At 47.2% G+C, this 25,733-nt stretch overlaps 1 protein-coding gene across 1 annotated transcript in view; it reads left to right on the top strand.

The window, feature by feature from the left end:
* shroom3 (shroom family member 3) overlaps nucleotides 1-25,733 on the top strand; it is a 78,868-nt gene that overhangs the window by 37,705 nt on the left and 15,430 nt on the right. The window contains exons 6-20 of the mRNA XM_083793345.1: nucleotides 5,892-6,163; nucleotides 8,712-8,855; nucleotides 9,602-9,817; nucleotides 10,547-10,884; nucleotides 11,503-11,749; nucleotides 12,464-12,513; nucleotides 13,265-13,718; nucleotides 13,843-14,151; nucleotides 14,568-15,078; nucleotides 15,711-15,850; nucleotides 19,712-19,903; nucleotides 20,559-21,061; nucleotides 21,748-21,978; nucleotides 22,935-23,133; nucleotides 24,220-24,376. Of these exons, the coding sequence (XP_083649471.1) occupies nucleotides 5,892-6,163; nucleotides 8,712-8,855; nucleotides 9,602-9,817; nucleotides 10,547-10,884; nucleotides 11,503-11,749; nucleotides 12,464-12,513; nucleotides 13,265-13,718; nucleotides 13,843-14,151; nucleotides 14,568-15,078; nucleotides 15,711-15,850; nucleotides 19,712-19,903; nucleotides 20,559-21,061; nucleotides 21,748-21,978; nucleotides 22,935-23,133; nucleotides 24,220-24,376 (3,963 nt within the window). The remainder of the gene's footprint in view (nucleotides 1-5,891; nucleotides 6,164-8,711; nucleotides 8,856-9,601; nucleotides 9,818-10,546; nucleotides 10,885-11,502; nucleotides 11,750-12,463; nucleotides 12,514-13,264; nucleotides 13,719-13,842; nucleotides 14,152-14,567; nucleotides 15,079-15,710; nucleotides 15,851-19,711; nucleotides 19,904-20,558; nucleotides 21,062-21,747; nucleotides 21,979-22,934; nucleotides 23,134-24,219; nucleotides 24,377-25,733) is intronic.

The raw sequence follows: 25,733 nt of genomic DNA, 5'->3' as shown, positions 1-25,733 counted from the left end.
GTGCCCACCACCCTAGTAGCTCATAAATTAGTATTTTCTACTATTGGTACTTTAAGTACATTTTGACACCAATATCTTTGTGCTTAGGTTAGGGTATGCGTGTGACAAACTGTGACATCATCATCATATGTGGGAACGCATTGAGTGGCAGAAAACTACTTTCTGGCCTTGACAGCCCATACATCCAAACAGATGTATTAAACAACATTAAACAACATTAAACTCACTTTGCCACTCACTTCATGCATGCACATACCCTCTATTCTGGACTTTTATATTTCTACGATGCACTACGTGAATGCAAATAAGTGGAATAGAAGAACTGAGTGACTGCATTAGTCTACATTACTGGTGCCAACTGGGAACCAGTATAGATGTTCCACATGTGATGATTCCCAGAACTCCCAACGGGGGAATTCCAAGGACTCTGGTTTCTGTAGGATGTCATCATCAGGGTTAGCCAAGATCACACAGAGTGACATCACAGGAACCATGCAGTCTTCTTTGAATCAGGTGACACCACCACTGGGCCTGGAAAGAACAAAAACATGCTTTCAGACAACTTCCTATGGCTCGAGGCTAAACGTGTGTGTGTGTGTGTGTGTGTGTGTGTGTGTGTGTGTGTGTGTGTGTGTGTGTGTGTGTGTGTGTGTGTGTGTGTGTGTCTGTGTGGGGGTGTGTGTGTGTGTGTGTGTGTGCGTGCATGCGTGCTTACCGGGGTCGGGTGTGTCTGGATTGTGTGTGTGACTGTGTATGTGATGCATATGTCATGATCGCGGCTTCTGTGATACAGTATTTGTTCAGCCATTGTCCCATTTTCAATAGAAAGCGAAATTCACGTGTAAGGTGAAACACACACGCACACAAACACACACACACACACACACACACACACACACACACACACACACACACACACACACACACACAAACACACACACACACACACACACACACACACACACACATACACACACACGTTTAGCCTTTTATCAGATCTTGTGATTGGCACAGGAGGATTAAAGATTAAAGGTATTCACAAGATATCTCGAAATCTCCAGATTGGGTTAAATATTAATTTATTTATATTTCTTCACAGAATCAAAGGTTTTATTACCAGGATCCTAGATGGCTTGATTCTAGTCTTAAAATAAAATGAAATGAAATGAAAAACAAATCCAGTGGTCCAGTGGGACCAGAAATCCACACCCTGCACTAGTCTGTGCCCTATTCGCAGTTTCACACTAAATCCAGCAGTATGGACCTTTAAGGAGCATGTGGTCTGTTTATTCACACTCGACACAGCAGTAGGATACACTCACTGACCTGAAGCTCTGGTCTGTCTGGCACCATCCTTCCGGAATACAGGATGACTCATCGGGTTGTTTGTCTTTCATCAGACAAGCTCAACGTTGTTGACAAACCTCCCTTTATGAAAGGGTTTTATTCGTGTTTAATCCAATCTGTTCCAACGTTCTCTTCTATTTTGTCGGGGCAGAAGCCTCCTATCTTCATATTCTAACCTTTTGTGGGGTGTTTTCCCCTGTAAATGAACAGCCTACTTGATGCGATGAGCTTGTAGATCTGCAATCTTTTTTATTTTTTTGAATTATCTTTGAATAAATCAAAATTTTAAGCAAAGGTTTTTAACTCAAATCGTTGCTTCTCGGAGGTCCCTGGCCTATAGGGCACAACATATTATTTAGATGGGGGTCGGCGGAACAAACAAGCAGGCCCCATCTCAGTTCTGTGCATAAACATGTAATGCAATGTGATGCCTCTTGGAACTATGACTATCTTGTTAGCCTTTTGTTTTCCCTTCACTGCAAGAGAGGAGCTGTCAATGTATGGTGTGATCTGTTTGTATTGTGTACTGTATATGTGTCGTTTTTTTTATCCTGATGACTGCTTGCCACAAAATTCCACAAGGACAAATAAAAGTATCTACAGTATCTACCTATCTATCAATGCATATCGTTTTGGGTGAAAAGTTTGGAGAAGCACTGAGATAGAGTGGAGTGATGGACAGAGGACAGACAGAGTGATGGACAGAGGACAACAGAGTGATGGACAGAGGACAGACAGAGTGATGGAGTGATGGACAGAGGACAGACAGAGTGATGGAGTGATGGACAGAGGACAGATAGAGTGATGGAGTGATGGACAGAGGACAGATAGAGTGATGGACAGAGGACAGACAGAGTGATAGAGTGATGGACAGAGGCCAACAGAGTGATGGACAGAGGACAACAGAGTGATGGACAGAGGACAGACAGAGTGATGGAGTGATGGACAGAGGACAGATGGAGTGATGGACAGAGGACAGACAGAGTGATGGACAGAGGACAGACAGAGTGATGGACAGAGGACAGACAGAGTGATGGAGTGATGGACAGAGGACAGACAGAGTGATGGAGTGATGGACAGAGGACAGACAGAGTGATGGACAGAGGACAACAGAATGATGGAGTGATGGACAGAGGACAGACAGAGTGATGGACAGAGGACAACAGAGTGATGGACAGAGGCCAACAGAGTGATGGACAGAGGACAACAGAGTGATGGAGTGATGGACAGAGGACAGACAGAGTGATGGAGTGATGGACAGACAGAGTGATGGACAGAGGACAACAGAATGATGGAGTGATGGACAGAGGACAGACAGAGTGATGGACAGAGGACAGACAGAGTGATGGACAGAGGCCAACAGAGTGATGGACAGAGGACAACAGAGTGATGGACAGAGGACAGACAGAGTGATGGACAGAGGCCAACAGAGTGATGGAGTGATGGACAGAGGACAGACAGAGTGATGGAGTGATGGACAGAGGACAGACAGAGTGATGGACAGAGGACAGACAGAGTGATGGAGTGATGGACAGAGGACATACAGAGTGATGGATAGAGGACAGACAGAGTGATGGAGTGATAGACAGAGGACATACAGAGTGATGGATAGAGGACAACAGAGTGATGGAGTGATGGACAGAGGACAGACAGAGTGATGGACAGAGGACAGACAGAGTGATGGACAGAGGACAGACAGAGTGATGGACAGAGGACAGACAGAGTGATGGACAGAGGACAGACAGAGTGATGGACAGAGGACAGACAGAGTGATGGACAGAGGACAGACAGAGTGATGGAGTGATGGACAGAGGACAGACAGAGTGATGGACAGAGGACAGACAGAGTGATGGACAGAGGACAGACAGAGTGATGGACAGAGGACAGACAGAGTGATGGAGTGATAGACAGAGGACATACAGAGTGATGGATAGAGGACAACAGAGTGATGGAGTGATGGACAGAGGACAGACAGAGTGATGGAGTGATAGACAGAGGACATACAGAGTGATGGATAGAGGACAACGGAGTGATGGACAGAGGACAGACAGAGTGATGGACAGAGGACAGACAGAGTGATAGAGTGATGGACAGAGGACAGACAGAGTGATAGACAGAGGACATGCAGACAGAGGACGTCATGGTAGAGTGATGGAGCAACGGACAGAGGACAGATAGAGTGATAGACAGAGGACATGCAGACAGAGGTGGTAGAGTGACGGACAGAGGACGTCACTGTGTCCACAGAGTGTTCATTGTCCCACAGACGCTGCATGCTGCATCATGAGACGCTCACCCCCCCCCCCCCCCCCCCCCCCCCCCTGGGCCTTTAACCACATGGGCCATATAATGACAGTCAGGGGAGAAAAAATGCGGATCTCCTTTTTTTTCTTTATAATTTTTATCCCAGGATTTTGCAACCCACAGTGTCAATTATCTAATGTAATCTTGGGCGCTACACTTCCTCTGCCAACCTGGGGGGGGGGGGCAGCGGACTGACCTCATGCTTCCTTCTATGCATGAGGAGTCCAAGCTGCTTTTTTTCACCTGACGGGGGGGAATTCCCTCAGGGAGAGGTAGTTTAGAGTCCAGGATTACTGCATGTTTTTTGTGAGGGTACCAATGCGGATCTCCAATCAACAAGTTGTGAGCTTGGCTGTAGATCTCGCTATTTTTAGGAAGAGATTCTTTTCATCTGCCTTTCCTTATGCTGCCGAGCGTCTCTGCCTTTGGTTCCCTCCCTCTCTCTCCCTTCACCTCCCCATCTCTCTGCTTATTCTGCCACTGATCATTGCCTCGTTGATCCACCTCTCCTTCCATGTTTCTCTCTCTCATTGCATTGCGGCTCATTCCTTTCCTTATCGCATACCCTCCTTCTTTCACTCCTTTATATCCTCCTTCTCTCTCCCCCCGCCCCCTCTCAATCTGCCTGAACATTTCTCTTCTCTCACTCAGCCCAGCCCAGGCCTGGACTCACAGCCAGGCTCAGAATGTTTACTTCCTTTGCTTTATCATATGTCGGCTTAATGACACTTAATTGCTTCGTTTTGCCTTAACGAGCCCGGGCCAGGAGCGACATACGCGTGTGGTTCCGCCCCTCTCGGCAACAGCAGCCCCCGCGTGTGGTGGCCATGGGATCTTCTTGAGTTTGGAATTTGGATTTAGGACTTGGAACAGGGGAGGTGTTTCACGACAGGAGCGTGGAAGTGCGAAGAGGACAAGGGAGAGGAGAGTGAGACGTGGTGAAGATGAGTGAAGTGTGAGAGGAAGAACACATGATAGTCTAAGACGTGCAGACGAGACGACAGCAGAACTTTGAGCTTTGGAACACTGCAGGCCAATTGGACTACACGTTTTAATGGGAAAAGAAACAGCCTTGAGATGTGCTGAATAGAACTGAACAGAGTAGAACAGAGATTAAGCAGAGCCTAATGTATATTTTGATTGATTGAATACTTTATTTGACGGAAATGGAAACAGCACAAGGTGCAGTGATACATCTGGGCTGAAAGGATAACACAAGGAAGTCCTGGCGGGGACTTGTTTCCATTGTGGTCCTATATTTCAAAGGTAGCAGCACTTATAACAGCATATATTGTGACAATAGCACAGGACAGCACCGTCAAGCATCAGGGCAGCGTTGCTCAGCCTCAGGCCTAACTTGGCTCCTGGGATGAGCAGGTCCTAGCAAGGTCCTAGCAAGGTCACAAAGTACTGTTAGTATCAGTCTGTCAGACAGTACGACGAGAATGTAGATACCGGTAGCTGCATTGTGGTCTTTATATTGTTGTCTTATCTGCATATTTTGTGGTTTTGTAAATTAATGCCCTACATTTTGCGTTCCGAGCTCCATGTTGATATGCTACTTTTGCTGTTTTTGAGGAGCGGAGCTGAGCTCCCTTGCTCCCTGCCACAACACAGAGACAGAAGAGGAGCTGATTGAACTAGAGTCTCTAGACTCTACAATATAGTTGTTGATTTAACAGGAATAACAGTACTGTAGGGCAGGATTATAGGAACCGGTGGAATAAAGAATAGGTTTGCGAGAGGGAGAAGGTGCTGTAGTCAAATTAGATAAAACTCGGCACCATATAGAACAGAATACCACAGGGTGATAAGGTAAGGCGGGGAGGGGAGGCAGGGTTGGTTGTAATCACCAAAGGGAAGTTACTTCACTGCGTTGACCAAGCAGAGCTCAGGGGCACTTAACCAGTTGACCTGGAGGACCGGGGGATCGAACCGGGGGAGGCGGACACAGCTCCTCTATCGCCGGATTTATTGCCGCCCTTCAGGCCCTGCCACCCTGGAGGCTTTTTTGACTTTGTAGAATAATGGAGGTGTAGTGGATTCATTGTCCGGGGGAGACTCCCGTCCAGGGCAGGCTTCAGACGCGACTCCTGCAAGAGGAGACTAGGCTCAAATCTGATCCCATTCGATTTGGGCGCTATAGGGACCCATCGTGACGTCGACCCCAGGCAGGGTTCGCAACACACCACCACGCTAAACAGCTACACTAGGACACCCTCCACCCGGAGGAGGCTTAGCGGAGTACAGTACAGTACAGTACAGTATCGAAGAGAACTGAACGGTATACATTGCAGTGCGGTGAAATACCGGTGAAAACAGAGAACACAACGCGGGCTCCCGAGTCCACCATGGATCTGTTGGGGGCCTTCTACCGCAGGAAGCTTCGGAGGAAGCAGAAGAAGGCAGACCTCGGCCGCTCGGACGGCGCGCTCTGTCGCACGCCCTCGGAGGCCAGCGTCAACGGCCTGGCGACAGGCCTCATCTCTAAGGTCCTCAGGTTCACCTCCAGGTAAACACAGACCAGTGGTGGGAAAAGGACTCAATGCTGCAATATAAAAAGACTCAAATAAAGGTCCGGAATTCAAAATGTACTTGAGTAAAAGTGAAAAAGAATTGGCGTGAAAATGTACTTAAAGTACCAAAAGTAGAAAGAACTTATTATGCAGAATGTCTAAACGTTTCTCAAATGTTTAAAATATCTTTTGAAAATAGCAGATCTACAATCTCACAATGCGTCGCAAATTCGCAATGTAGATCGGCTATTTTCAAATGGCCGAAATGTATATGGCTGAAGTGTTTAATGTATGTTTTGTAATAATAATCAAAGTAACTAGTAACTAAATTCATCAGTATATTGTAACATACATGTGATACAGTGATAGCGGGCTGAGGTATTCCAGCCATGTCCTGTCATTATGCACTTCCTGTGGATCAAGAGATGGAGGGACGTTCTTGTCCCTGTCGCCCAGTTAGGGAGATAGCATCTCTTCCTGTTTATCTGCCTGCATAAACGCTGCAAACCGCCATCGTTAGTTCAGAGTGACGGTTATTGGGTTCATAAAGATCGTTGCCTCTGACAAAACATAACATTTAAACAATATGATATTGTGATGATGACACTTGTGACGACAACGATGATGGTTATGGTGATGATGATGATGTCTGGTTGACCAGACCTTTTCTACAGTGGTGGAAAAAGCAATACTGCAATATTGAAATACTCCGTTACAAGTAAAAGTCTGGAATTAAAGATTTACTGTAAATGTACTTGGACACCAAATGTACAAACCAATGTGTCCAATGCAGTTGGTAGAATTTGCATATCATCTTTATGAATGACGCCTGGTAGAACTGTTGGCCACAGCCCTATACTATATAGCCCTATATACTATACAGCAGGGTAGATCACCATCTACCAGTAGATCACATGACATGCCCCTAAAGAATATTTAATTTAAAAGTATATTTATTTTTTGGCATCTTCCACTTGAATTAAGTTGACTTGACTGACATAAAAAAGGGCCTGTCAGCTCAAACCCATAATGCAATACTTTGTTTTCAAGAGTGTTGCTGCGCACAAATGTCGGTAGATTACAAATGAAATACAAAAGAACTCTACATATTCCATTTCCCCCCCTTTCCCATCCCAAGTGCATTTGTCTTAAATGTAATGCCAGCACCGCTATTCCAAAGCCATTTTCAGCAATGGTATTATAATGTTTTCGGTGGGTAGATCTTGTTGAGCTGGACATTTTGAAAGCAGCTCTCAAGTCCAAAAAGTGTGGACACCCCTGCTATACAGTAATTCAGCCAGTTAATGAGAGCGCTCTGACCTACTTCTGATGTCCTGGGTTCAAACCCAGTTCATTAGCTCTTCTGCTGCAACCCATTGACTAACCACTGGTGTAAAGTAACTACTGTATGTACATGTTGAGCACTTTTTGTTTTAACTTTAGTAGAGTATTTCTAATGTACAATACTTAGCTTATACTTCTACATCTCAGACATACTTTCACTCCACTATAATTCATTGAAAACTTTTGTTACTAGTATTACTATGAACTCGATCTTTAGTTTACTAAACATACATTAACCACTTAAGCTCCATATATATTTTCTAGCTATTTGCAAAAGATTTTGATACATTCTGAGTTTTAAAACTTGAAATCGGACATTCTGCGTAATAAGTACTTTTGCTTTTGGTACTTTTCCACCACTGACAGTATGTCACTGATTAGCAGAGAGACGGTCACAGCCAGGTCATTACTATGCAGTGAAACACCAGCCAATCAGCTATCAGCATTCTCTCTCTCTCTCTCTCTCTCTCTCTCTCTCTCTCTCTCTCTCTCTCTCTCTCTCTCTTTCTTTCTTTCTCTCTCTCTCTCTCTCTCTCTCTCTCTCTCTCTCTCTCTCTCTCTCTCTCTCTCTCTCCAAATTCACTCACTCACTCACCATTCAATTCAACATTTATGTACATTTTAAAGTCAGAGTCTCCAATAAATCAATTTATATGTACCAAGATCACTTGATACACACAATGATTAGTCTTTAGGGTGGTTGTGTTCCATTTGATATCCTTCTCCTATCACAGCAGCTCACAAATCTTGCTGCTGTGTCTGCACATTGTTGTACTTCGCCTTTTTTGTCATTAGTAATGTTTTCAAAATCTCTGTGGGTGATTGTAATCTGTGGGAAGTATGTGTCTCTGATGTCTTGGTACAGTGGACAGATGGTTAGGTAGCTACAGTAGCTACATGTAGACACACACACGCACACGCGCGCACACACACACGCACACGCACACACACACACTAGTGCACTAGAAATATGTTTTCACGATTAGAATCAGAATCAAATTATTGCCAGTTTGTACAACATAGCACAGCATCATGACAACATTCACACAAACGTGAGCGTGCACACATATGACAGTGTCTGTGTGTGTGGTGGACATTCTCAGTATTCAATCTGAGAGTGTACAAATGAAACCAAAATGGAACTTTTTTTGAGAGAGCAGATGAATGAAAGAAGCCGTTTCGTTCCCCTTCCTTTCCCAGCAGGCACAGCGAGCCTGCGTCGCGCCCACACTCCTGGCATTCTACCAAGCTGGGAGGGAGTCAGGACGACCCTGGCATGGTGCAGCTGTCCCAGGGCGGCATCAGTGCTATGGACACGCCCTGGCATCACACCTACAATACCAGGTGTGTGTGTGTGTGTGTGTGTGTGTGTGTGTGTGTGTGTGTGTGTGTGTGTGTGTGTGTGTGTGTGTGTGTGTGTGTGTGTGTGTGTGTGTGTGTGTGTGTGTGTGTGTGTGTGCACCAAAACATAGTCTATTTACAAGCTCACAACAATTATGGGCTTGTAGATCTGATATCTTTCAGCTTTAGGCTTCATTTTGTGGAAAATGAGTCCAAAAGAAAGAAAGACGTGGCTTTGTCTTCGCCACCGTGCAGAGCACAATGCTCTGTTACTAACCCAGAGAGTCATTTAGTGGCACCGCATCGACCCTCTGAGGGAGACCCTTTTGAGAGAGGAGAACCACACTGCAACCCTCAATTTACAAAGCCCTGGTCTAGCCTGGGCCGGCTTAGAGGTCCATGCACCGGTCCTTACCTGGTAATCCAGCATGACAGTGTGTTGCGGGTTCGATTCCCGATCCCGAAGGAACTTTACCATGTGTCTTCCCCCCATCTCTCTCCCCGTTTCCTGTCTACCTACTGCTACTGCCTATAAATAAAGGCAAAAAACCCCCAAAATATCTTTAAAAAAAGCCCTGGTCGAGTTTCCTCAGGAGCTTACTGGGCAAAACAACTTATAGGCAGCCATATCACTTCCGGTTATCATTCATTCAATTCGTTTGAGTGATCCATCCCAGTCAATTAATAACGTGGAAACACAAATCTAAAAGTATTTCTCTCTCTCTCTCTCTCCCTCTCCCTCTCCCCAGTGCCTCTACCACAGACCTGGCAGAGGCGGGGTTCGACTCTGGTGGCAGCTACCTGAGGAAGAGTCCAGACCAGTACAGCTCCCGGGGAAGCATGGACAGCCTGGACCCTCCCCCGCCCTCCCCCCACCACCACCTCCCACCTGGAGCCCCCCACCCTGGGCAGCACCCTGGCCCCCACCCGGCGTACTCCTCCTGCCATCAACTCTCCTACGCCAGGTGTGCTGGTGCTGTGTAAATGAGCTTAGTCACAATGTTCATCTATGGAGAACCAAGTCCAACTAAATTTAATATGGCTCATCTCCTATATTCCAAGTGCTTGGGTTGAACGTAGATTTAACATGTTTTTTGTTGTTTGTTTGTTTTTAACTCATCTTGCCGATACGTTTTGGATGGTATTATATATACTGTATATAAAGCTTGTCCGTGCTGTACTGTCATGCACTATTTATCAGTTAGACTCTTAACTTGTGACCTGTTTCACATAATTATCCACTTAGCGTTTTCAAGGAAGGAGGAATTAAGATGGAGACAGAAAGAGGGAGAGAGAGAGAGAGAGAGAGATGGATAGAAAAAATCACACCCGTGTGAAGTGAGGGGCGCTAATATATTAAAGTCTAACTCATGTTGATTAGGTGATGTAATGGTGATGTAAAACAAACAGTGTCAAAACAAACATTACATTATCTTTATTGTTAATGGCATTTTATGTTTGTGTTAGGGATAAGATGACGTACATTTCCCCTTCATTGTCAATGGCGTTCTTAAAACAAACATTGAACTAAAAACAAACATTAAACCGTTACCTGTATATAGATAAACCCCTGTAAAGTTTAATTCATGCTTTATCACACGAGGGTGTCACACTACAAGTTTGCGACACACAGTGGCGCGACGCGTGGCTAGCTTTTTGACGTTGTACTAAATCAGGCTTCAATGTTTCCCTAGGTCCTCCAACAGCATCGACCACCTCCACAGCAAACGGGACTCCGCCTACTCCTCCTTCTCCACCAGCTCCAGTATACCAGAATACCTTGCTGCCGGCCCCTCCTACAGCCCTGAGCGCTCCTATTCGCTGGAGACCGTGCCTCAAAGAGGAGGTGGAGGAGGAGGAGGTGGAGAGATGCAGCAGGCAGACATCCGCTACGTTCGGACAGTGTACGACCCCCAGCAAGGCCTTTCCCAAGAGCACGAGCTCAGCTCCACCTCCGCTGCGTTGCTAGGCAACAGTGAATCCCGTGCCGGAGGAGGAGGGGTAAAGTCTGGGCTGGGCAGAGAACTACAAGGTAAAAGTTTATTTTATTTTGGGTTTTTTACCGGGTGGCTCCTAATATTGTCCGAGCAGTCTAGAGCAGTGTAGTGTTTCCCAAATTATTTTGTGGGGTCCCCACCCAGATGATTCACTTAATGTGCAACATTGTTTTCACACTCACCCCAAACCAGCATACAGTATCTGCACATTTCTAAAGTTACAATGTCACACTCAAGAAAAATTCATATAGAGTATAACATTTCACATTATAAACAACCACTACGAAATTCGTATTGGGAAGACAGAGATATATTGGAAAAAATGGCAGGCAGCAGCATCTGAAGAAAGCGAGGACTATACAGAGAAATTGGAGATGGAGTCACTTGGAGGGGGGATGAAGGGGGGGGAGGGGGGAGGGAGGGAATAGGGGTGAAAAAAAAACTTTGGGAAATGCACTTATGTCCTTGTCTTATATCTAAGAGAAATGCTTTCTGTACTGCACTGCTTTTTCCAAATAAAATAAATATTAAGAAAGAGGCAAACCATGGTCAAAATAGCCGATCTACAAGCTTATAACGTACTAGTTTGACACGTCACTGTCGTTCCAGTCCACGACATCAGTTTGTGCTTCTCATTTCCCTCCATCCTCTAGGTTCAGGGGGCGGGGTGTGTTACCGTAGCAGCAACAGCAGCAGCAGCAGCAGTAGTAGCGGCGGTGGGGGCGGGGCCACAAACCGACACAGCGTGGGGCCCATTTGGGGTCCGGCGGCCAGACGCAGTTCCTACGAGAGCCTGAAGGGGGTGCCAGCTCCCCCGCAGCGCAGCGACAGCTACGCCGCCATCAAGAACCACGAGAGACCAAACTCCTGGTCGAGTCTGGAGCATGCACGCTCGCTACGGTGAGTTCTACAACCTTCCATGTTTTTGAGTGTTGCAGCTGCTCCAAGGAACAGCAATGTCCGTCCCTATGTCCCTATTTTTAGGGTTACCAATAGGGGCAAAAGTGGCGCTGTTGTGCTAGAAACAGAGAGAGAGATAGTGTTGCACTGTTGCCTGCTAATTACAATGTGGAGTGTGCATGAGAGATGGAGAGACACAGTAACTCTGTCATTTCTCGACCGTTTCGGACACGGGGTGGCTCACCGGAACCGGGCCGGCACCCTGGGCACGTTACTGTGGGTCTGGAAGTTCCGGGGACCTCCAGGGGATCCCCACACGGAGTTGCACCACTCAGTTCACACAGGTGTGAATTTTTAGGGTTTAGTTGCAGGGGACGTTTTATTTTATTTTTTATTTTTATATATATATATATATTTATTTGCTAATCATAATAACAAATTCCATCACAGTGGTGGAAAGTGTACATTCATTCAACTACTGTACTTATGTATAATTTTTTACATATGTTTCACATAAGACCCCCCCCCCCCCCACACACACACACACACACACACACACACACACACACACACACTGATATAAGACACCAGATAGATACAGTATAGATCAAATATAGATATGCACATACCGGTATATCGTTTTGCATTATTGAGAACTCATCACTGCTCAAATAAAGTAAAATATGAGTGAGTTAATCCATGTCCTTGTTTCAGGTCACTCCACAAGGGTTCCTGGCATCACTCCAGTGGCTCTGTGTCTTCAGGTACGTGCTCACGTTTTGCCACAAGGTCTCATTTATAAACGTAGTATCGCCGAACCCTAGCATTCCAATTCTGGGGGCGAACATTCGGCAGAAATAGCAGACGTGTTTATCGTCGCTGTCGGGCAGAGAACTCTTATTTGGTAAATGAATGTCCTACACTCGATCATCCTATACTGCGTCACACAAAAGCATCAAATGTAGCAGATCGACAAGCTTTTGAGCTTGTCTGCTACGTTTGCTGTTTTCGAATTTGAATCCTGAAAAGTGACAGTTTTTGGACTGTCACTTTTTGAAGTTTCCACTCGACAGAGACGATATGATAACACATTGCAAGCTTGTAGGTTGCCTATTGGCAGTGAAGAGATTTGGTAGAGAGGGCATAAAGGAGTGGACCAAGTACTGAGCCCTGGGGGACCCCGGTAGGCCAAGTACTGTTGGATTTAAGTGGTTAATGTGGCACAAAACTTTCTATCACAGTTTAGCAATAACTATTACCATTATCGTGTCCAAAACTGTTACTTTTCAGGATTCACATTCAAAAGTAGCAAAAGCAGCAGATCTGTAGACCTTTTTTGTTGCTTTTGTGTTGCTGTGGTATGATCAAGCACTTTACGAAAAACACAAAAGGTTAGCATGTGGAGATAGGAGGTTTCTGCTGTGTGTGTGTGTGTGTGTGTGTGTGTGTGTGTGTGTGTGATGTGCGTGCGTGCGTGCACGTGCTCACACATCATCATTCTTTCGGTCATCCCAGCCAAAGGCTCGTACACCGCGGACGGCCAGCTCCACACGGTGATGGAGAAGAGTCCAGAGAGCAGCCCCACCACCAAGCCTCGCCAGGGGGGCGCCACCGCACCCCCCCAGCCTGCCCCCCTGTCTCCTGGAGGAGGAGGAAGCACCCAGTCAGGGCGCCTCATGCTCCCCACAGGCGTGTACCCCGTGCCCCAGCCGGAGCCCCACTACGCCCACATGCCCAGCTCGGCCCCCGGCCACGCCGCCGCCGGCGGAGGAGGAGTCTACCCGGCGCTGGCCAGGGAGAGCGGCAGGCTGCTGCAGGGTGTCGCCGCGAGGGACAGCGGCAGGCAAGAGCACAGCTGGAGGGACGGCGGGAGGGTCGCGGCGGCCACGGAGAACGGATACCCGTCGTCCTCGTCCACTGTCTCGCTGCCCGCCACGCAGCTCCGAGGTCCGGCACAAGAGTCGGACAGGTACGGGTTCATTTATTGGGCTAGAATCGATTGCAATCAATTCAAACAACCTGCTGCATGGCGCATTGCTTTTTTTAATGCTTGTTTAGTCTGTGACACTAACGCAGCCTTCCGCTGATACCAGGTGTCACCAGGAAGAGGCTCTCCATGAGCCCAACAGATCCCACCCCCAACCAGCGGGGGCGCCATCAGAGGGCCAGGCTGGACCACCGAGGCCCCAGAACCACCAGGGGCCCCACCACAGCCAGTCCTCACAGGGGACGCAGAGCCTTTCCAACCCGCAGGGACCGCCCCAATATCAAACGTCCCACCAGGGTCACGACAACAGCCAGGATGTCCAAGGAGCGGGGAACCAGTGGAACCCGGGCCACCGGACCGTCTCTGAGAGGAGAGACCCCTTCACCACGGTGCAACCCCGAGGAGACAGGAGCAGGTATGGACTCTCTCAGCCGTGTTCACTAAGACATGTTTACACACCGCCTCCAAAGAAGCTTTGTGTGTCCCTATGTATGTATGTCTGTATGCATTGCATGTGTATGTATATCGCTAAGTGTGTTTTTTAATCTTGTAAGTGTGAGAACTACAGATTTAGAAGGCATTCGTAGAATGAGCCTCGAGTCTTCAATGTTCAAGGTTGTGCTGTATTGTTACATTGTGTGTACAGGTACTGTACATAAGAGTAAAACTTAGTTTTGTTTGGCTGAGACAATGCAGCAGCATAGATAACAACAACAGCAACAGCCAAACAGCCAAAAAAGATAGGATAAAGAGAGAGGCCAAAAAAGAGCAAACAAAGAATAAAAGAAATATTGTTCACTCCTCCTCATCCTCCTCTTGCTCTCATCTCAGAACCACAGAAGTGTCCGCCGGGACCGCTAGAGTGGCCCAGGGTCAGGTGGCGTCCGGCCCACCCACACAGCAGCCTTCCCAGCCTCAGGCCGGCGGCCGGACCGCCGAGCCCAGAGCTCCTCCGTCCTCTCAGCGACACCACAGCGACTCCGCAGCCCCGCAACAGCGGGACCACCGGGACAGGGACAGGGAGGCAGAAAGAGAGAGGCAGCACGAGAGAGAATGCGAGAGGGAGAGAGAACACCCGCTGACTCGTCTGGAGATGGCCCTGGCCGAGGTGCAGCGGTGCGCTAGCCCCGACAGCGCGGCGCTCCCCGCTACCGGCAGTGGCCAGAGTCAGAGCAACAGTTACAGCTACAGCGACGGCAACCAGGAAACCAGCAGCATCAACCATGGCACCGCCTTGCGCAGTCTCTCTGTCCTGGAGAAGGTCAGTCGCTTTGAGCGGCGGAGCCTGAAGCAACGCGGCCAAAGCACCGGCCAGGAGCCTAGCAAGGCTGGCCAGCACAAGGTAATTCATGGTTTATTAACTACATACATACATTGGGGCTGCAACTATCCATTATTTTATATTAAGACCTGAGGCCAATTCTACAAATAAAACAAAATCATAAAATCATAAAAATGATTATTACACCAATTACAATTTCTTTACTAATATTTGACAACATAACGTAACGTATCATTCATGACACACACATTGCTCATGCTGCCATATTTCTTCCTCAACATGTCATTTGTTTTGCTACATTTTCTTCCTCGATATCTTTCACAGGTGAGCATGGAATCCTCTTCGGGTTTGAGTAAATGATCCTGCCCTCCTCCTACTAGTAGTAGGGGATGAATTACATTCACAGCCCGTGACGGGGGGGTGCCGTCTCAAGCGAACTTGAGCCATGAGAAACACGGCAAGTTGCCGTGTTGAACGTTGCAAAGCTTACGACCCGATATGATCAGAATGGTAAATCATGTTCTGGCGAGAGTGTTTGCCTCGACTGCCACAAGTGGCTACTGGCCAATCACAGCGCTGTCCTTGCACAGGTCCACTGGCCAAACGCAGTGCGTCCTTACTCAAACCCGAAGAAGATTTCACCGTTGCGTTTCACAGTCACACTGTTTATTTATAAATCTTTCTTTTGCCAGGCTAATAATGAGAAAGGCAAGACTGCCCCGTGTGGCACAGAGGACCTCAGAAACATGTTGGAGAGAAACACCAGTGGAGCGAAAGCACACAGGACGATGAGCTACAGGGGAGACCGTGGACACCATCACACCCAGCACAGGTACACACATAGGGTGGCTTATTTAGACCGTGGTCACCATCACACCCAGCACAGGTACACACGTAGGGTGGCTTATTTAGACCGTTGACACCATCACACCCAGCACAGGTACACACATAGGGTGGCTTATTTAGACCGTGGTCACCATCACACCCAGCACAGGTACACACGTAGGGTGGCTTATTTAGACCGTTGACACCATCACACCCAGCACAGGTACAAACATAGGGTGGCTTATTTAGACCGTGGTCACCATCACACCCAGCACAGGTACACACATAGGGTGGCTTATTTAGACCGTTGACACCATCACACCCAGCACAGGTACACACGTAGGGTGGCTTATTTAGACCGTTGACACCATCACACCCAGCACAGGTACACACATAGGGTGGCTTATTTAGACCGTGGTCACCATCACACCCAGCACAGGTACACACGTAGGGTGGCTTATTTAGACCGTGGTCACCATCACACCCAGCACAGGTACACACATAGGGTGGCTTATTTAGACCGTGGTCACCATCACACCCAGCACAGGTACACACGTAGGGTGGCTTATTTAGACTGTGGTCACCATCACACCCAGCACAGGTACACACATAGGGTGGCTTATTTAGACCGTTGACACCATCACACCCAGCACAGGTACACACATAGGGTGGCTTATTTAGACCGTGGTCACCATCACACCCAGCACAGGTACACACGTAGGGTGGCTTATTTAGACCGTGGTCACCATCACACCCAGCACAGGTACACACGTAGGGTGGCTTATTTAGACCGTGGTCACCATCACACCCAGCACAGGTACACATGTAGGGTGGCTTATTTAGACCGTGGTCACCATCACACCCAGCACAGGTACACACGTAGGGTGGCTTATTTAGACCGTTGACACCATCACACCCAGCACAGGTACACACATAGGGTGGCTTATTTAGACCGTGGACACCATCACACCCAGCACAGGTACACACATAGGGTGGCTTATTTAGACCGTTGACACCATCACACCCAGCACAGGTACACACATAGGGTGGCTTATTTAGACCGTGGACACCATCACACCCAGCACAGGTACACACATAGGGTGGCTTATTTAGACCGTGGACACCATCACACCCAGCACAGGTACACACGTAGGGTGGCTTATTTAGACCGTGGTCACCATCACACCCAGCACAGGTACACATGTAGGGTGGCTTATTTAGACCGTGGTCACCATCACACCCAGCACAGGTACACACATAGGCCCTCATTTATCAACCGTGCGTACGCCAAAATATGGGCGCACGCCGAAATTACCGACATTTTCGGCATTTAACATTTCCGGCAAAGCTTGAAATTGAACTTGAGTAGGACAAATAGTCACGTCTACTCTTCAGCTGGCGTACGCTGTTTTTCTGTTTTACACAAGTGGAGCAGCCTTGTCTGAACTGCTGAGAGGCTGTCACAGGCATCTAAACATATATGTATTCACTCCTAAAATGTTTATATAAAAGGTATGTATAATGTATATGGGCTACATGTAAAAAATAAATAAATAAAAATGTTAAGGAATACATGTGTCATATGAAATTAGTAGGAGATAAAATCGCGCAATTAAAAACAATGTTGCAAGAGATGCTTAAGCCATTTAAACAGTGTTTTGCATGAGCGCATACATGCGAGGATTTGGGCTGTCTGTGCTGAAATATGTCCATGACGGGACGTTGGAGAGTATAGTGCAGCAGTCCCAACGTGGTATAGCCTACTGTAGCCTAATCTACAGCATGAAGGCCGATGTCTTTCTTACGGTATGTGCAATATAATAAACCCGACGCGCGTCGCTCAATGCCAAATGTACCGTGCCAGGCTCCCAGCGCAAGTGGGAACTGCATCGGAGATATATAGGTATATTACCCAGCCAAGCAACCACCAGCCACATGAGGCTATATACGGTTTTTGCTGCACATTCATATAATGACAGTTGACAGCCCGGCTGGCGGCCACTGCAGTGACTAACGTCTGCGAGGCAATCTAAATAGACTGTCGAACGTCGGAACGTGCATGGTCAGTTGGTCACGGACGGACCACTGTGATAGAGAGAGACAGACAGACAGACAGACAGACAGACACACTGGACAGGAGGAGCACCTGCAAAACAGCAGCGTGTGTGTGCCTATTTGTTATTTAATTATGGTTCACAGGTTCAGGTTTTCGTTCACTAATATATCTTGTTGTATATTAAATTAAAAATACTTTAATGATTTAATATACAACTAACAACACACAGTGAAAAATTGCGATATGTGTGCGGGGGTGAGGCGGGCATCAAGGGAAACGAAGCGAGAGGAGAAACAGACAGCTTTATTTAATGTGTCATGTAGGTGCGTGCGTGCGTGGACATGACAGCAAGGCAAGCGAGGTGAGAGGGAACAGACAGGGTAGGCCTACAACTTTATTTAATTCATGCAGGTGTTCGTTGTTTATTTATTTAACAACACACCAGTTAGTTGGGCTTGCAAGTTGCGTGTGCGTGCAGCTTGTGTGCGTCTGTGTGTGTGTGTGTGTGTGTGTGTGTGTGTGTGTGTGTGTGTATGAGAGAGGGGGGTGAGGCGGGCAGAAAGGCACGGTAACCATGGTTTCCAGATCGTATAGCAGTGGTTCAGGTCGCAAAAACGAGGGCGAGGCTTGATTTCTTAGGGCGTGCCAGATCAAATTCAGCCGTGACATTTATTAACATGAGAACAAAATTAAGGAAGGATCAGCTGTTTGCGATCACTTTATAAATGCCGTGGAGACGTGGGTGTACTACGAAACCTGCACTCGAATTTGTGGCAGATTTTACACTCAATTGATAAATGAGGGCCATAGGGTGGCTTATTTAGACCGTGGTCACCATCACACCCAGCACAGGTACACACGTAGGGTGGCTTTTTTTGACCGTGGACACCATCTCACCCAGCACAGGTACACACGTAGGGTGGCTTTTTTTGACCGTGGACACCATCTCACCCAGCACAGGTACACACGTAGGGTGGCTTATTTTGTTTTTTAAATAAACTTCATTCAAAGAGTGTGAGCATGACATCATATGCAAGTTTCACAAAAAGAAAAGAAAGTACAACTCTTTGTTTTCATATTTTCTCCCACAACTCCCTTCCCAATCCTCTCACCATCTTTCCCCACGAGGCCAGACATACAAACAACATATATACAGGTATAAAACCAATAGATTGAGTACATAACTACGAAGAAAGGGATCACAAGGTTATGTCCACAGAAATAATAAATAAATAAACTTAAAACGGGGGGTAGAATAAGAGGAGAAGTAGGGTGGCTTCTTAAAGGGATACTAGTTTACCCAAAATATAAAAAAAAATATCCCCCATCGATTACTATAATGGATATTGTTTTGTTTTTGTTGCATTCCTAAGCCAATGATTTGATGACCAACAGTGCTTTCCACAAAGAGTCTCCTTTGTTCCCAAAATGGAGGCACAAAGAGTCTCCTCAAATCATTCGCGTAGGAATGCAACAAAAACAAAACAATATCCATGAATTCAAGTCTCCATGGGGTGAGTAATTAAATTATTTCATTTTGGGGTGAACTACTATCCCTTTAAGCCAAAAAATTTGTTGACCAGCAGTGGTTCTCTATGGAGACACAAATATTCTCCTCAAATGATCGGGATCAGGGATGCGACGACAACAAAGAAATCTCCATTAAATCTCCAGGCTTCATGGGGCGCTGTAATTGATAGAAAATAAGACATTGTTTGGGTGAACTACTCCAGGTACAGGTAGTCGAAAAGTGTTCCGTATCCTCCATTCACGTATAATCCATTCACCTGTTCCGTTGGCTTCCGTTCCCAGGAACCCAGACCCCAGCTTTGCCCTGCAGAGGAGCCGCAGTACCTTCCAGCTTGGTGAGACGGAGGAGGGGGAAAGCAGCCATGAGTTCCCCAGGAGAGAAGAGCCTCCGGTGGGGGAGAGCAGCAGCGAGTTCCCCTGGAGGCAGGAGATCCAGGACCTTCTGGGCTCCATCCAAGACACATCGTTCAACAGGTCAGACGGGGAGTCGCGATGCCAGGGGAGTGGGAGGATGATTGTAAAACTGTTTTTAACTTAGGCTTTCTCTTCGTTGAATTTGTGTCTATAATGGTTACTGTGGTTACTGCATGGGGGTAAGACGACATTTTATTCCAGTGAAAATATCCAAAAACGCTTGGTCGTATTCTATTCGAATTTCTACATGTCTAGACATCATTAGACCATTACATCATTACACATCCGCGTCGAGCGATTGAAGCAACACATGCGGACACAATGACTACAGTGTAGCACTGATAACACTGCAGCACTAGGCCATCCCACACTTTTATCTGTCCCCCTATCAGCGTTGGCAGGTAGGAACTAACATTACATGTTAAAGCAAGGAGACCTGAGATATAGCCTGATTGCTGCTGGTATAAGAAATACCCCGAGTTTATTGTCAATTTTGTCACTGAACCAGATTTTATCTTCAATGTGTTTTCCAAAAATGGGGGCCATCTTTTAATCAGAGTCGTCTGCACAATACGGTAGTAGGTAGCAACACGGTTACCGTGGTTAATGTGTCTGTCCATCATCATCATAATGGTAAAAGGAATTTTCTAATCAAATTGTAAATTATATAAATTATTGCAGCGTGATTGACTGCCCGGTTTGTTTTCCACAACAGGACCTACCGGGACTCTCTGAAAGACGCCCAGTCCAAGGTCCTGTCCTCCACTTCCTTCCGCCGTCCAGAACTCGGCGCCTCTGCCAGCCCTTCTCCTCCTCCTCTTCCCTCTGCCTCCCCGTCCTCCGACAAGCAACCGTCCCTCGGCCACCATCCTCAGCCTCTGCCCGTCCCCGCCAAGCACCATTCCCTCGATCGCAGGGGCCCCAAAACCATGCCCAAACCCCAGGGCGTTGTCCTGGCGCCGCCCCGTTGCTCCTCGCCACCGCCCGCGTCCCCTCACGCGCCGAAGGAGAGGCACGTGGTCAGTCCGGAGGTCCGAGGTCCGAGCCCCCCGGCACTCCCCAGCGTGCCGGCCGTGGGGCACATCCCGCCCGTGCGGATCTGCGGCCGCAAGCGCCTGACCATGGAGCAGAAGAAGCGCTCGTACTCGGAGCCCGAGAGCATGCACGAGGTCGGGGTGTACGACGCGGAGAACGCCTCGCTCTTCAGGAGAGGAGGAGGTAATTGTCTGTTCCTGATTGCGTTGAATGGAATGTTGGCTGGTTCATAGTAATTATTAGAAAATGATGCGCAGATGGTGCATTCATTGATTACAGAGTGTTAACCTTAACAAAAATGAAAGCTAGATGGGGCTATGTTCGTCATGCAGCACCTGTGTATATGACACAGTATCAATTAACCACTTGAACCCTAGCATCCCTATTTTTGGTTTGAACGTTCAGCAAAATGTGCTACTTTCGGCAAAGATACTTAGTGCAAAGATACTTAGTGTAGCCGGAAAACAGGAGGGGTCCTCCGCTCAGCTAAGTATACTGTATACTATACAGTATAGGCTTTAAGTGGTTAAAGGAGTAGTCCACACAAACGTTTTTTCAATTACACACCCCATAGCCTTGAAGAACTCATGGATATTTGGATAACAAATAAGAAGTAGACTAAAATGTTAGGGAGGGACTAGCAGAGAATAGATCCAGTAGAACTAAAAGACAAGTCTGGTTGTATGCTGAAAATAGCCGATCTACAAGCTCACAACGCGACGTGATGCATTACTCAAACACACGCGTTGACTAAAACATGACAAAAATGTAATTAAATCGTATTCAAAAGACCTAACACGAAATAAATAAATAAATCAACACTCCTTCATCACAAGCTACTTGTTCTTCTTCCTGTCTGCGTCACGCAGAGACCAGCGTGGCGGACCGCCGCAGGATGTTTGAGCTGGCCGCCAGTCGCAGCGCCGCCGCCGGTGGGGGCGGGGCCACCACGGTGTCCCGCCCTGACCTCCGGCAGCTCCAGCAGGACGCCCTGGCCGAGTACGTGGACCGGAAGAGAGGGGGGAGGAGGAGAGAGGAGGGGAGGGCTCATCAGAGGCCTCGCAGCGCATACGTGCAGCCCACCGGGACCCTCTACGCAGGTAGAGATCAGTGGTCTTCAAGCCTTTTCATATCAAGGGGCCAATATTTATTCTGCATTTGAGCCACGGACCCACCATTTCATGTTCAATCGACCAAATGGTCATGAAATGGACTCGTAAATGGACTCGTCGACTCGTAAGGGTCCATTTGGTTTCATTTTACGCTCTCAAGAGTTAAAGAGCTACGTATAAGGGTCCATTTGGTTACCAACTCTCCATCATTTAGCTGGGGACAACCTGGAACTTTTGAAAATAGATCGAGCTTGTAGACCGAAACAAAAAAAATAAAGAGATAGAGCCAGGAGGAACATAAAATAATCACATGATTTATTTAGACCAGGTATTTATTGGTACTTTCACTTAGTAAGAGACCACACCTTCGTTCAAGATTAACAGTTTATTGAAACAGAATGAGATGAATGCGTGGAGTGGAGTGGAGTGAGGAACCCAAGGTAGGGCGAGACTCAGGGTGGGGGCGTAGTCTCTGGAGCTGACGGTCATCTTTGCTCTACTCGGAATGAGCAGTTGGTCGTCTCTGCTCCGTCACTGCCCCCCCTGGATTCCTAGAGAATCGAGGCGGAAGGAGGAGGTTGGGGTCTAGGAGGATGGCGATTTTGAAGAGTAGTGAAAATAGCCGATCTACAAGTGCAGTACTCACAACCCATGTTTGGTCTGTCGTGGAGCATAACAAACGACTTGGTTGAGAGATCGCAGGTGTATTTATACTGTGGTGATTGCACCGGGGATTGGCCGGGTGATAATGAAAGGCAGGTGAGTTTGATAAGGAGGGAGGAGTTGTTGATAATGAGGGAGGAGTGGTTAAGGTCAAGCGGAAGGAGGTCTCTTCTCCCGAAACTACGTTGTATAAATACAACTTCCCATGGTTCATGATGGATGAAGCATGGAGGTGGACAGATTGATTCAACATTTTCTTCTTTTCTCCTCATTCTCCTCAGACACGCTCAGCCTCTCCTCCACCTCCAGCCTGCTGTCCCTCCAGGACTCTGGCCCAGAACGGAGCCTCTGTCCTGGGGAGAGACGCCTGTGCTCCACCCTGCCCTCTGGAGCTGACCTCCACAGCTTCCAAACCAATGTCATCTACCCAGGCAGGGTGACCGCTCCCAGGGCCTCGCCCTCCGGACAACACCCTCCATCGTAAGCTATTTCATGAATACAATTAAAACAATTAAAAGAAATTCCATAAATTCCATAAATGTAACTTTTAAGTGGAAGTGAAAATGGCCGATCTACGAGGGACGGACAGTAGGCTGACCAGAAATGGGGAGGGACATGGGAAGTCATGCAGTAAAGGCCATCGGGATCATTATACTCATAACACAGCTTCCGATTGCAGTGAAACTTTGCTGGAAGAAATGCCATTTGACATTTTTTCAATAACACTCCTAACCTGGTGGAGATCAGTGCACAGGACAGCCTTGTTACTGGTAATGCTGTCAGTTCGCACCTGATGTTGTGTGGGAGTTCAGACTGATCCAGACCATTCTAAATAACTGCTAGCTTGCATAACGTCTTCAAACTAGGACTTAAGTCTAAGACATACAGATCATGTGATTGTGAGCCTACTCCTCCATAGAAGAAGATACGATCTCCCACCATGCAACAGCACTTCCTATGCCTTGGGCTCAACCTTCTTCCAGAAGAAGCTGTCTGGACTGAATTTCCACAGTTCGTTGAACCTTTGTTCGCGGGTTGGGCTTCTGTGGTCGTAGCCACCAAATATGTACAGCTCTCCATTGTATGCATATCCGTTGTTGCATAAAGCACGTTGCAGTAAGGATACCCTCCCCAGATGTAGGCGATGTATTCTATAAGCACAGCCGTGTAGCCATAGTGCCTGATGGGAATCTCAAGGTGATGTTCACCTTTTCCAGATGTCACTGGACATAATTTCTTCCAACGCAAAGACACAGTGTTTAAAACATGGACGTCAATCTCCATCTTTGTAACATAGTGAATTTTGTTCTCTCCAAAGAAGTACAGCTCTTGCAGTTCAGTCCCTCTGGTGGACCGTTCAGTTGCACCGTCCAATGAAACATTGAACACAACAATGTTGAATTGAAATAAAAAATAGGAGAGAGATGCCAAGAATGCCAAGGCGGCCTACAATGTTACGAGAGCTCTATAGTAAATGTTTTATGATCATAATTTCCCAGTCGTTTCTCCACGTTCTGCTTGACATCAGCATTATGTGCTTTGTCCGTCCCCTCTCTCTGCCTATAGCGACGACCCTGGCTCGCACGTGGAGGCCTCCGGGCCAGGCCGGGGCTCGGGGAAGTCTGCCTCTGTCGAGAATCTCCTGGAGAGATCGGAGGAGAGACGAGTGGTTCCACAGCACTGTCGCTCCCGCTCATCGCCCACTGCAGAGACACCCGACCAGGTAAAAGTACTACTGGTAATTTACACTTTAGAGACCCTGTAAGCCAAATGCAATTATTTGGAGACTCAAATGTAGGTCAATTACAGGCCAATCGACCCCGCCGGTTATTGGCTTAGGAATTCAAGGCTTCATGGGTGTGTAATTTATAGAAAATAAGTCATTTTTGGCTGAACCCTTTAAATTATAAGAATGAATACCAAATGTAGTTGATTTAGTTGATCACGGTTAGAGTGAGTGACAATGTAGTCACAAATAAGGAAGAGGTCACTTACTTGGGTTGTATCTTGGATAACAAACTCACGGATGAAAAAATGGCAATGAAAGTGATCTCAAAGGTCAACCAGATAACTCGTTTTTTGGGCAGGATATCCCCTTATGTCAACAGCAGTGCTATGAGGACCTTGGCCGGTGCCCTCATCCAGTGCCACCTCGACTATGCTTGTACCTCATTCATGGTACAGAGGTATCTCTAAGCCATCGAAAACAAAGCTGCAGACCACCCAAAACAAGCTTGTGAGGTTACTACTAAAATTGAACCTCAGGTCTCATCTTACCTCTGCCCACTTTAGTAGCCTGGGCTGGCTAAGAGTGGAGGAGAGAGTATATCAAGTACCTGCTGGGCTACCTGCCCAGAGTGAGGGATGCTCACAGGTACTCAACCAGAGGAAGTGCATGTGATCTTGTTCCCCCCAGTTTCAGGACGCTCAAGGGGAAAAATGCTTATCACTACGTAGCCACTACTCTGTGGAATGCCCTGAAATCCTTAAATTCTCTTGCAAGATTTAGGAAAGACCTTAAATTATGGCTCCATCTTCACACTAACTGGTCATAGTTAGCTTCCGACCCTGGATAGCCCATCTCCCATGCTCTTCTCTCAGGGTACCTCTTGTCCTATATGTATAGCTCCCAGCCTTATAAGGATTATCTTTTTATTCGTTTCATGGTTGTTTTGTTTGTACAGTATGTTTGTGTATATGTTACAAGGTGGACCACAATGGAAACAAGCGAAGGCTTTTTTGTGTCTAAGTCCATTTTCTGTAATTTTCTTAAACTGCAAATAAAGTATTCTATCTACCTACCGTAGTCCCCTGCAGGACTTTATACTCGATCCCCTCCTGTTTTCCGTCCACTGAAAATAGCACGTCTACAAGCTCACAGTCACAACGTGTACAGTATTTCCGGCGAAACCATCATGATGGCCTGCCCAGAATAGGAATGCTATATAGGATTCATGTGGTTAAATGACTCAGATCAGTATTGGAGACTAAAGCAGCTGAGTGGTACGATCCATAGGGAGAGGCGTTTTAATTATAAGGCCACCCTGCTGCTTACTATCATAGCCGTTAGACACCATGGG

The sequence above is a fragment of the Protomyctophum parallelum genome (assembly GCF_964188405.1).
Source record: "Protomyctophum parallelum genome assembly, chromosome: 21".
NCBI lineage: Eukaryota > Metazoa > Chordata > Actinopteri > Myctophiformes > Myctophidae > Protomyctophum > Protomyctophum parallelum.
This window is presented reverse-complemented; position numbering and strand designations above follow the sequence as displayed.